At 33.1% G+C, this 14,005-nt stretch overlaps 1 protein-coding gene and 1 pseudogene across 1 annotated transcript; both read left to right on the forward strand.

Moving 5' to 3' along the window:
* Nucleotides 1-6,575: 6,575 nt before the first annotated feature.
* On the forward strand, nt 6,576-10,987 carry LOC147935103 (mitogen-activated protein kinase kinase kinase 3-like; annotated as a pseudogene).
* A 690-nt stretch (nt 10,988-11,677) lies between these two features.
* Nucleotides 11,678-12,028, forward strand: LOC109127471 (defensin-like protein 115). Its single transcript, XM_019232247.1, has 2 exons — nt 11,678-11,765; nt 11,865-12,028. The coding sequence occupies exons 1-2, from the start codon at nt 11,678-11,680 to the stop codon at nt 12,026-12,028; spliced, it is 252 nt and encodes an 83-aa protein (XP_019087792.1).
* Nucleotides 12,029-14,005: the final 1,977 nt, after the last annotated feature.

Here is a 14,005-nt window from a genome sequence, read left to right on the forward strand (position 1 = left end):
CATTCAAAACCTGACATTTAGGGGTTAGGGTTAAGGTTTGAGGTGTAGGGTTTTAATTTAACTGTTTGGTTTTTGGTTCTAATGCGTTTGGTTTAAGGTTGTAATTTGGATATACTAATATATTAACCATTTGAATTTTTGGAAATTATTTTCCGGTTATGGGTCGGTTAGATGAATTTATAACCATAAATAACCCAAATTATATTGTATTTAGGTAGATTACCCTAATATAACCGAAAGGAAGCCAATTATAACCAAAATTAACCAAAAAAAACAAATACAAATATACCAAAAGGGGGAAAAATTAGTTTTTCGGTTCGGTTTGGTCGATTATTTAGTCTTCTAATTGGAGGGTTGGCTGAGTTATCGTTTACGGTCTTCTCAATAATATGAAAACGCATTGTAATTCTTTTTCTTCTTGGTATTTCGTTTTGTCAACGTCTCTCGATATTACAAAAAGTGTTGTTGGGGATACGCGAACAATCACTAATTATGTGCCTGCTCAAATCCACACACAGAATAAATTCATAAAGTCACCTTTTTCACAATATATAATTCAAAATAATTATAAAATTTGAATACAAATTTCGAATAAAAGAAATAAAAATAATAAAATAATTATAACTCAAAATTTAAATTTAGAATGGAAATATGAATATTACTATTATTATTTTTTCGGTTCGGTTCGGTTTGGTCGGTTATTTACTCATTCTAATTTAAGGGATGGCTGAGTTATTATCAATCATGGCTAAGTTATGAAAACAATTATACTAAAGTCATGGCTGAGTTATCTTACATTATGTCTGAGTTGTTGTGCAATATGCTTGAGTTATAACTCCGTAATGGCCGAGATATCGTAATAACGGCTGATTTATATTAATATGAAGTTAAAAAAAAAAAGTTTATAGTTCATATTAGAAGATGACACAACAGTACAATGGAAATCACTTTTTAAAACCGACGTCATCTGGGCCAAATTCTTCAAACATATCGCCCAAATCATTCCAAACTATGCTAGTCAGCATCTCGGGCTTATCGCCACCACTCGCCCATATCCTCTTGAGCGCACGCATCTGGGCTCTGAATAATGTTCTAGTCACCAAATTAAACTGCGTCTAGACCGTTAAAGTATGCTTTGGATCTCACGTGTATTTACGCTACAATTAAAGGAAAGAAATAATAAGAGTATAGAATAATATTAATATGGTGGTTTTTTTTAGTGATCTTACCGCGAGGAGGAGAAACCATCGTCTCTTAAAATGGAAGGGAATCAATCGGTACGTCGGCCACGCATGGTGCCAATTGTGTTGACGTATTCCTCCAATCGCGATAGAGATAATCTGTAGGAACTTGAACCAAGTAACAGTGGTTTTGTCAACATAGATACCCCCACCAGAGTTTAGAACCGGAATATTCTCCCGATCAGTAGCGCAAATGATCGCTTCGACATCTCTAAAAAACTATCCATCGATGTGAGGAACAACTTCCATATCGATAGGAAGGTGTAACATATAGACAGATATGTGATTTAGGAGAATATAAAGAGAACAATAGAAACGAATAATCAGATGGAAGAGAGTAAGACCTATAAATTAGGAGAATATAAAGGAAAAACAATAAGAAAACAAAAGGTCGCGTCTATTATTAGGTTAACGTATGGTTTTCCGCCAAAATATTATTTGACGGATGAGTTATATTATATACGGAAAAAAAGAAAGATCTCGTCGATTCATGTGACGGTTGAGTTATAGTGAGACATGGCTGAGTTATCACAAGAAACAATCTGAAAGTAAATGGCTGATTTATATGACTTGACGGCTGAGTTATATTATTTACGGGAAAAGGAAAGGTCTCGTCGATTCATGTGACGGCTGAGTTATAGTGAGTCATGGCTGAGTTATCACAAGAAACAATCTGAAAGTAAATGGCTGATTTATATAATTTGACGGCTGAGTTATATTATTTACGGGAAAACGAAAGGTCTCATCGATTCATGTGACGGCTTAGTTATAGTGAGTCATGGCTGAGTTATTACACAAATAAAACAAATCTCCCTTACAACAATACTACATCCGACAAGTTTTCACATTGTGCCCAACTTGTTTACATCGCGAACATGCGTGTTGCATCCTAGGGCGTTTATTTCCAATGGCAACTTCCAAAGATGATTTAATCCTAATCTTCTTGGGCCTTCCTTCCTGGTTCACAACAATCGGAGGCAAGCACAGTTGATTATCCACAACTTCAGGAACATGGACTGATGAATCTGGAGGCATGATTGAATCAGCTCATCCGTTAACCAAAAAGACACTCCTAAATTTTGGATCGCACAGGGATATACGAGACACATCCATATGCTCTGCAGCTGCGATTGCATGGATGCATGGTATTTTCTCGTGGTCAAAACGATGGCATGTGAATTTTTTTAGATCCAAATTTACAACATGCAAAGATGTTCCATATGTCACTTGCACACGTACAGCATCAATCGTTTGTACATCCATAAGTCTTGCTGCGGTGACACGAGTCTAGTAGGGAGTAGAACAAAAAATACGTTTTAGGCTGAGTTATGAAAACAATTAAGGTTATGGCTGAGATATGAAAACAATTAAGATTATGGCTGAGATATGAAAACTATTATGGCTGAGATATGAAAACAATTATGGCTAAGTTATGAAAACAATTATAGCTGAGTTATCAACATTAACGACTGACTTATGTAAACTTACCTGTAACAGTTTCTCAACACCTCGAGTGAGCATTGTTAGCTGCGATTTCGCATCCTCTCTCCGTTCAGAAAACCATCTGGTCATCATATTCCGTATCGATTCTAGCAGTCGAACTATGGGAAGACTACTAGCATTTGATAGTGCTTTGTTCATTGATTATGCAATATTCGTTGTCATTAAAATTGTACCTTTCACCCGGGAAATGAACACGCGCCCACATTCGGACACCAGCTCTTTGGAGGTATCTATGTAGTTCAGGATGAAGTGCTTCAATCTCATTGAAAGCCTCATTAAAATCAGACAGCCTAAAACACCTTGCCGCTTTTTTCACCAGAGGGAACAAATGTTTTCCTTTGAACTTCACCAAAATGTTCTTATACAAATGGTAAGTGCAAATTCCACGGGAAGCCAACGGATACACTTCACCAATCGCTTTCCCTATTGACTTATGTCTATCAGAGATTATCGCAAGATCCTTTTCGTCAGGAATGGCAACTTTGAGTTGTGTAAAAAACCAACGCCAAGACTCATCATTTTCAGTGTCAACAATAGCGAAAGCTATTGGGAAAATTGGAAAGTTACCATCCTGAGCTAGGGCTGTTAGAAGCGTCCCTTTGTAACTACCATGGAGAAACGTTCCGTCGACAACAACAACTTTGCGCATGAAAGCAAACCCAGAAATACTCACACCGAAAGCAATAAAAACATATTTGGATCTTCCTTCATCATCTAATTGAAGACGCGTGACAGTACCCGGATTTTCCCTTCTTAACATGTATAAGTAAGAAGGCAATTCGCTAAAACTGCCCTCAGGAGTTCCCTGATCGATCTGCCTTGCATACAGCAGCGTCCAATATGCCTTCCAATAACCCATCTGTTGACACCAACAAATAAATAAATCAGCCATAATATATAGATAACTCAGCCAGTACATTCATATAAGTCAGCCGTAAAGAATCAATAAACCAGCCGTAATATGTAAATAACTCAGCCAATACATTCATAGAAGTCAGCCGTAAAGAATCAATAAATCAGCTGTAATGTGTAAATAACTCAGCCTATAAGTCAGCCGTAAAGAATCAATATGTAAATAACTCAGTCAAGACATTCATATAAGTCAGCCAGTTTGTATTAATAATCCAGCCATAACGTAATTATATGTCAGCCATTATTATCAATAAATCAGTCGAAACATAGTAATTACCTTTATACTAAATTGCTTATTGAAAATTATTCCGATACTTTTAGGTTTAACTTCCGGACCAAGATCACCAAGAAAGTCCCTGTAAAGACCTGCCAATACATCAGTTGTTGCTTGTTGGGATCTACTAGAACGTTCCGTCACAGAACATGTGTGTTCCGAATCGTATACACGAACATGAAAATCCGGGTCATCCACTTGTGTAGATGCACGATCTCTCCAAAGACATCCTTCAATCCAGCACTGCACAACCACCATTCTCGGATTTGATACTGGTATATTAAAATCAAATCCATCCCTAATTCTCGAACTCGTCTTTGCTCCTGTATCGTTGTCCTACAGCAATTTTTAGCGTTGACAACAGCAACCTAAAAGCCTCCGGCTTCATCGTCGATCCGGCAAAGTTATCATCTTTATGAGCTCTCTTCTTAGGAGGCAGAGTCGGTGAGTCTTCCTCTTTATTCTGAGGCTCGCCCAATACAGAAAGGTTATAATCATCAGATGAAGCACCATCAGAGTCATCGAAAACATCAAATCGGCTTGAATATTACTATAATCATAACAAGTGCCTTCAAATCCCCCACCATCCACTTCGTATGTAGATTCTACTTTTGAGTCAGAACTGCTTGGCCGTTTCATCCTTCCTCTAGCTCGACTAGTTTCTGTAGACTCTTTCGCCGAAAAACTCCACACAGAGACGTAGCTGATCGATTTTCCATAGCCCCAAAAAACATTTCAGTTGTCGATCATTGGAGACATAAACTGGTGGAGTATCATGCGCCATATGTTTCAGTGCCTTGTTCGAGAACATGTAGCTCAGCTTTAGCTCATGGCTAAACGCATCCAATCCGTAGTCTTCAAGAACAAACTCCACAAGCTTGTCATGTGTTATGCCTGCATCTATCTGCACAACTATACACCCTCTATGGTCGGTGTTAAATACATATATGTGTTTCTTTACCCAATTACCGGAAACAACTAGTACTGGAACTGGATCTATAAAAGAAAATGAAGAAAATGAAGAAAATGAGTGTAACTAAGAAGTAAGGAGAAAAACAATAAGAAAAAGAAGCTGAAGAACAAGTAGAAGAAGAAGGTGAAGAAAAAGGTGAAGAAGACGGTGAAGAAGAAAGTAAGGACCATGTAAATAGTTCACTTTTTAACCGGTTGAAGAACAAGAGTCAAAGGAACGACGTTTCGTATTTCCGAAGAAGATGATGACATGGAATGCTGACATGGATGATGCGACCGAAGTGGCAAGTAAGCCACCAAATAAATTGTAACTCAACCCCTAATTAAATCAGCTATCAAGCAAATTATAACTCATTCACAACATGAATAACATTACAGTAATTAAAAATAAAAAAAATAGCTGCCAAAATCAGCCGCTTAATCAACTGAAAATATGTAACTCAGCCATATCGTTTAATAAGTCAGCCGTACCTGAATGATATTCTAGTAATTAATCTTTTGCTACTAAGTTAGCCGTAAAATGGCTGAGTTTTACGATAAGTCAGCTTATCACGGCTGAGTTATACTCTCTCCGTTTCAAAATATAAGATGTTTTGGGTGAAAGCATGCAGATTAATAAAAGACCACTTTAAAAAAGTTTAACCAATCATAAACAAGACTGCATAATAGAAAATACTAAATTAATCTAAAAGTAGAATAGAAACTTGAAAACATCTTATATTATGAAACAAAAAAACTTCTCTAAAACATCCTATATTATGAAACGGAGGGAGTAGTTTTTAACCATAACTCAGCTAGATTTCACTAACTCAGCCCTAACGCTTGGTTGAGTTATGTTTAAAGTTAGCTGTTCGCTATTACTCAAATGTTTTTTTTCTATAAATCAGCTGCAACATACCATAACTCAGCCATCATTACCTCTGTAGCGCGTTACGGCTGAGTTTTTTAATACATGTCAGCGATTTCTGACGTAGCGTCTGACGTAGCAATGACATTTTTGTAATTACGTTTTTTCCGGTAACATAAACCAATGGCAAGCTGGGCATTTTGAAATAAAACCCGAAATATCCTAGTAATAAATATAAGATTTGTTGATTATGATAATATTACCTAGCTAATTTGGAGTACATGTGACTAAATCTCCCTCTAATAATTTATTTACACCATGCAAGGACGTAATAATACCCAACACCACAAATCAGTTCATGTAACCACGTTTTTCTTCCGGTTCAATAACCCTAACTCCCCACAAAGCCACAACCATATACTGAGTTTAATCGATAAACAAGTTCAAACCCTAACAAACGACACCAACGTTTAATACCCGTGACCACAAACACCACAAACCAATTCCTTCTTTCATAATAATTAAGTGTCGGTTCTGGGAATTAAACTACACTTAGGATCTCTTGGTTAGGCTGGTTTAATTGTCGGTTCACTAATCAACAAAACAACACGACACAAACACGAGACTACGGCTTCACTGTTACCTTTCTCGGCGGACCTGTTCGGTGGCTCCATGAGACGGTTCAGCCCACGGTGGTTACGTCTTCATGACTCAACAATTAAACAACAACAAAGCAACAATCCATCAAGATAATATCAGAAACTTATCCCGCAAGTTACAAAATAAATCTAGGGTTTCTTTACCCTTATCAATCTCAACGACGGCTATGGCTGCTCCGGTGACAGCAGCTGACATCCCCGGTGATACACGGTGGGTGACTGACCAACAGTGGTGACCGGTGGTGTCCGAAGATGGTGAACGGCTGACGTTGTTTAACAACGCATCTCCTCCATGTCACGCCCACATCGCCTCCCCATTGCGTCCTTTACTAACAACGACACCAACACGACTTTAGCATTCCGAGGCTCAAAACTCAAGCTGCTGGTCTGATTTTAGGGTTCACAATCACAACTCTCCTCTCTTGCCAACATGAAGACGGCGATATATGTGCACACACACTACAAAAAAAGTGCATGTTGCATCAGTTAATTTGTGTCAAATAAATAAATGATTTTAGTTTGAATTTCTTTTTTATGAATGATACAAATAATAAAATTTAACATCGATTCAAATAACTGATACCATAGTAATTTGATTTACATCAATTTAGTATAATTGATATAAAATTATATTAATTTGCATCACTTTAAAAATATTGATACAAAATATAAATTTACATCACTTAAGCAATCGACATAATTTTAATTTATATTAACATTAATTAAAAAATTGATACAAATTTACATCAATAAAAAGTGATGCTAATTATATGATTTTTCATCAATTATCAAATCAAAACCGATATAAATATTTACTTGTTTTATATTGATTAGATGAAACTGATGTTATTTACTTTTAATTTGTATTTATTTAAAGAAATTTGACACTAATAAAAACAACATGCGTCATCATTAACAAATAAAATGTATATATATTTGATTTATTAGTTTTTAATCAATTTCAGATTTTTTTAAAACTCTATTTATATATCTAGTTACTTTTAAAAAAATTACAAAATATAATATATAATATATATATAATAATCTCTTTCAACCCTAAGGGGTAAGTTCATTTTTTAAAATTAAAAATAAATAATAATAAACAATTAATTACAACTGTAAATATTTATGATTTTTGTTATAAATTGTTTAAGATTTCTAAACAAACTCAATTTTACATATAATTTTTTTTATATCTCACGTATATCAGTATATCCTCAATTTCCATTTTGGAAAAGATGAAAAAATATTTTTTAATGAGTAATAATTTTTAAAAATATTTTACCACATAATATAATAATTAATGGCATATTCCTTTTATACAAAAAAAAAAAACACTTAAATCATTCCCCTTTTACAGGAATCTTCAATATTTTCTTCTTCAACCTCACGTTCACTTACTTCCTAACTGTTATTTCTTTCTTTTCCATAAATCTACATATGATAGTTTTTTATTTTTCTTGATAGTTTTTTACCTTCTTAAATTCTTCAATAAATCTACATATGTTGCAGCTTTGGTTCCTCTTATCTCAAAGGTTGTGATTACACTCATTCTCATATTTTGCTTTGTTATGAATTTTTGTTTGTTTAAATCATGATTTTGGAAACGGTGAGGAGATCAATATGTATGTAGTCCTGCGTACATATGGTTTGGGGAAAGGTACTGTAAAGTTATTCTTATATTTTCAAATAATTATTCTTACAGATCTAAAAGTTTTTCAAGAGATATAATCCTTCTATTTTAATTTAAATTTTTGTAGAATAGAGATATTTTCAAGCACCATAATAGTGGCAGAGTACAGAAAAAAAGTTTTCAAATTGAAGATCCACTACGATGGAAATGAAGTGGCATGGAACAAAAGCAAGATATGTCTCATAAACGCTGAAAGACCCATTGCATTATCATGGAGATATTTTCAAGCACCATGATGTATTTTTTATTTTTTATTTTTTTTTCTATAAAGGGTTGATGATCATGTATAAGATCACTATTCTTTGAATCAGATTTAATTTACTAATGGTGGTTTTGTTAAAGATTTTAATATATTTTATTGAGATTTTAATAAAATACTTTAAACTGTTTTTGCTATAAAAAAATAATATTTACAAAAAAAAAAATCAAATAAATTAGTAATACGGAAATTACAAATAAATATATTGTAAACAATATAATTATTGAAAATCAATATAAAATGAATACTGGCATTAATTTTAACATCACTCCTCACAATTGATACAAAAATTTAAAATCAATTATAATAATTGTTACAAATAGTAATATCACTTATATTAATTGATACAAATTTAACAACATTTATAATAAATGATTCAAAACTTAACATCCTTTTTTTACAAGTCACTACAAGAAAACATGGAATTTCCGACTGTAAGTTGCGACTTAAAACACAGTCGCTAAATTTAGCGACTAAATTGTGATTATTTTGCTACTGAATGGCTACTAAAATAAAATAGTCGCCTAGTAGACGCTAATTCGGGACTGATGCATAATGTCGTAGTGTAGTCGCCAATTTGCGACTAATTTCGAGACCAATTTGATAGTCGCTAAAAATTGTGACTAAAGAGCTATTATTTTAGCGACTGCATTATTTAATTTGGGTTTTAACAAAATTTGGATCATAAAAAAACGGCGAAAGCCCAATTCTTATTCGTTTTCTTCCCCGAACAAACCCTAATCCCTCATTTTTCAATTATTTCTTCTTCTTCGAGATGAAACGGCGAATTATTTCTGACGACACGTCAAACCCCTAGATCTAAGTTTCTCTCAATCGAGAAACCTCCTTGTATCAATAACAACTTCTTGGTTCCGGTGCGGTGCTTTTGGGAGGGTTTACATGGGAATGAACCTCGATTATGGCGAGCTTCTTGCAATTAAACAAGTGGGTTTTCAAATTTTTAGTTGTAATTTTATGATCTGTTCTGCTTATTCGCCATTGTTTTTGGGATTTAGATTTTAATCGCTCCTAGCAGTGCTTCAAAAGAGAAGACTCAGGTGAGAGTTACGGCAAAATTTTCCTCTTTTTTTTTTTTGTTTAAAATTTGTTCCCAATTTTGGTAACAGTTTGTGTTTCCCTAAGTGGTTGAGGAACTATTTTTTTTGGGTCTTTCATAGGATCATATCCGAGAGCTTGAGGAAGAAGTACAACTTCTTAAGAATCTTTCACATCCAAACATTGTTGTGAGTAGGCGAATCCATTTAGTTCTTTTTATTTACAATTGATTCTCTCGTTTATCTTGTTTACTTACAATCCATTTAGTTCTCACTATTTATCTTGTTTTTGTTTGTAGATATACTTGGTTACTGTAAGAGAGAGTGATTCCTTGAATATTTTGATAGAATTTGTTCCTGATGGATCAATATCTTTTTGTTGGAAAAGTTTGGATCTTTTCCTGAGCCTGTAAGTTTCTCATTATACCTGAACTTTGCTAAGTTCTTGTGTTTGAGCATCACAGGTGATGAATGTTGCGTTTGAACTTTTCTGAATAGGTAATAATAATGTACACTAAGCAAATTTTGCTTGGTTTGGAGTATCTTCGCAAGAATGGGATCATGCATAGAGATATTAAGGTACTTTCCTCTTTCCAGTTCAACATGTGAATGTGTCTGTGGTTGATAAAAATTCCACTATAATTCTTGTCAGATTCTCCTAGGGGGCAAATATTTTGGTCGATAACAAAGGGTGCATCAGACTCGCAGATTTTGGTGCTTCCAAGAAAGTTGGATGGCTCCTGAGTTCATTCTTCAGACTGGTCATAGCTTGTAAGTATTTCTAGAATACCCTACTAGTCATCAGTTTCTCCCCATTTCCTACTTTCTCTTATCTTATAACTCTTTTTAAGATGATCGATTATACATGTTCTGGGTTGGGGAAGAGGGTTCTCATTTCCTACTTTCTGCTGATATATGGAGTGTTGGGTGCACTGTGATTGAGATGGCTACGGGGAAGCCTCCCTTGAGCGAGCAGTATCAACAGCAGGTAAACAGATTCATTGGGTGAAGATACATTTCAATATTGTTGATGCATATGAAACTGCCTTTTATTTTAGAAACCTAAGAAGAACTAAGAATTTTTGCTTCCAGTTTGCCGTTGCCTTCATATTGGTAGAACAAAAGCTCATCCTCCAATTCCAGAAGACCTCTCACCAGAGGCTAAATACTTTCTATTGAAATGCTTGCACAAGTAAGTTTTAAGTTTTTTTTCCCAGTGTGTTTTTGTCTTTTATATAGAGATAGCTCCTGTACATGTACCTGTACAGACCGATTTCTATTTCTATTTCAACAGAGCATATATATTTGTTGTCTTATTGATAAGATAAATTATATTTGCAGAGAACCAAGCTTGAGACTCTCTGCCTCTGAATTGCTTCACTATCCCTCCTTCCCTCATGACCTTAAAAACTTTTGTAATATTTGCGACTTGTACTGTTGGAATGGTTGTTTGGATGTTTTCTGGAACTTATGTTGGATGTATGTTGAAACTTATGTTTTTGTTTAATTTCATGTTTGTTATGTTTTAGTTATAGTTTTTATAATCAGTTTCGCTATTACAAAATCAAATAATTCATTTTTACCAGAATTGTTTAAAAAAAACATGATAATTAAACAGTCGTAAAACAGTCACCGAAACGTACAAAAATCAGTAACCAAAACAGTCGCAAATGAGTAACCAGATCAGTCGCTAAAGCGTTGCAATTCAGTCGCAACTTTAGCGACTGTTTAGCGAGGGAAGAACGACCAAAATTATCAGTCGCTAATTAGTAGCTCCGTGTCGACTTTTTAGCGACTGATTATTTTAGCGACGCTCTGTTTATCGACTACGTATGTCAATCGTCAATCAGTCGTTACTAAGTAGTTTGCAACTCTATAGTGACTGTTTTTGTAGTCGGTAATTCCATGTTTTCTTGTAGTGAGTAATACATATTAACATCTATAACAATAATTGATGCAAATATTTTTGAAACTGATGCAAAATATTTGTATCACCAAATCATAAATCACTTATACAAATGATGTAAAACTTATTTGCATCAATTATACATGATGCAAATATATAAAAAAAAGTGATGTAATACCACTTTTTTTTGTAGTGACACTCACACCATAAACCCTTTGTCGTTCTTGTTCTTTTGAAAATAATTGTGTGTCTGTGGGCTGCAATTTTCAAATTAGCCCACATCTGAATTTGGGGATGTTACAATAACCCTGCTAAGTAGTAGAATAAATCGTATAAAAGATTAAGAGACTATAATAATGGCTATCACCAAGAAATACTTTGTCGCATTTGTTCTCACCATCCTCTTTGTCATGTCTTTCGTTCATTGCTCTGATAACACTTCTGGTATTGCTTTATTATTAATCAACCACCTTATTATTATGAAAAATTTATCCTTTTTTTTATGAATTTATATATTGATATAATGATCATTATTGTTTATAGGCGATGGAATAAATCAAGATTGGAAAAATTGTTTCGGCCCAGATCCATGTAAGCAAGGAGGGACCCAAGGATGCATGGTGTTTTGTAGAAAAATAAGTTTTACATTATATGGTGAATGTGCTCATAATCCTGATCAATGTTGTTGTGTGTCCAAGACGAAATAATCTTCTTCTTTTTTTTTAGCTAAGAAGACACGAAATCATCTAATAAAATCTTTGATATTTTCCTAAAGTAACATAACTAGTTTTCAACAATTTTGAATTTCTAATCAAAAGATCCAGTCATCCAAGAGTGAAATGAATAAACCATCATTGAGTTGGTTCGATTTAGCTCTTTCGCATTTTTTAAGTGAAGGAATTGTAACGTCTAATCACTTTTTCCCTCAATTTGGATGAAACATGAACGTTGCAAAGTTCAATACCATGGAGAATATTTTGAGTTTTCTTATAAAAATCTCCAAAATTTGGTCTAAAAAATTATCAGAAAATGTAGTATTTTGTGACTCTAAAAAGGTCAGCACTAAGAATATAACAAAAGCACTCATCACAAAATGAGCTATAATGGCTGAATTTATAAAACATAGAAAACCACTTGGTGTACAGTGAACTTAGCAACTAGAATTCAATCGGGATTACATCGCAACATTTTCATTTTTCTGAATAATTCTACTATTTATTAGTTTTTTTTACCATTTACAATATTAGAACAATTGCGAATTATAGCTGGACTAAACTTACTTTTAGCTTTAATTCTTAAATAAATGAAAACAATATTTATATTAAGTAATAACATGCATTATCCGAATCTAGTTTTCTAAGATTTAATTATAAATTTGAAATAGATTTTGCTGTAACTAATGATTTTACCTTGTAATTATTGGTAAAGAATTACAGATATGGTATAAAAAGCTTCTTCTTTCGTTATTATATACTTAGGATTTTGAACCCACGCTAAGCGTCGATTTATTTAATATATTTTAGTGAAAATTATATTTGATTAATGACAGTTATGAAATATTATTTTATAGAAAGGTAAAATTTTTATTTTATATACACAATTTTTTAAAAGAAATATAAAAATCAGTTGTGCTAAAAAACCTAATCTGAACAAAAGAATCATGGATATAATTGGACATCCAGGCAAGGCGGATCAAACCGGTGACCTTGCATTTCCTAAACCGTTTTTTGACCACCAACAAACGGAACATTTTTAGAATCATCAATTAATCTCGTTTTCTTAAATTTAATTGACTGCCACCATCTATGTATTCATGTTTTTTTTCATTATTTTCTTACTCTTAATATTCTTTCTTGTCATTTTCATTGTCAAAATTTTCATGATAATTGTCATTTTTACTTTTATGGTCCAATTCTTCATTATACTCTTCTTCTTCCTCTTCCTCGTCAGCTTCCTCACATTCGTCCACTGAATAATCATTTAAAACCATTTTTAGACTACAACATAACTTGTTAACCCATTAGACTCCAAAACCAAAATCATTGCTTCTTTTCTCATAAAATTTCATGGATCAGCATAGTCACCACATACACTCAATTATTGATATTTTCACTCGTATACTTAGTCGATTTTAGATCCACACGTATTGAAATTTCTTGAACCAAAATCTTTAATACTACAAAATTACAAATTACTTGCAGAGAAATTAATATAAACACATGTATAGCTAACAAAAAACGGGTGCTTGTCGTCGATCATTTTTCTTTAAACCTTAAAAATTAACCCAAACAACATCAAATCAAGGTCTTGCGATGTCAATCCTTCTTCCTCATACCCAAAAATAAAATTTTACTAAAACAATATCAAATCACCTATAAAGTCATACATAAAAACATGTTTTACAGCTCATAAGAGATATAAAGCATAAAGAGAGATAAATATAATATTTTCAAGATATTAAAAATCAAATATAATGTATAATAATAATTAAAACTTTAATTTTAAATAGAGTTTAAATATTTTAATATTTTAAACTTTCTATGGGATATTTATAATATTTTTAAACATTCTATAAAGTTTAAATGTTTATATTATTTTTGAATATTTTAAAAGTTTTAATAATTATAATATTTTAAAAATTTTAAATTTGGACGCCTGGTAAATCAAGTTTCGTATTCATTCAT

This window comes from Camelina sativa, chromosome 11 (genome assembly GCF_030686135.1).
Source record: "Camelina sativa cultivar CO46 ecotype springtype chromosome 11, ASM3068613v1".
Lineage (NCBI taxonomy): Eukaryota > Viridiplantae > Streptophyta > Magnoliopsida > Brassicales > Brassicaceae > Camelina > Camelina sativa.

What these genes read in the sequence shown, in the direction of transcription:
- LOC109127471 (XM_019232247.1), top strand. Translation starts at nt 11,678, where the DNA reads ATGGCTATCACCAAGAAATACTTTGTCGCATTTGTTCTCACCATCCTC. An exon ending in TTGCTCTGATAACACTTCTG is followed by an intron (nt 11,766 to 11,864) that starts GTATTGCTTTAT and finishes TATTGTTTATAG; the next exon opens with GCGATGGAATAAATCAAGAT.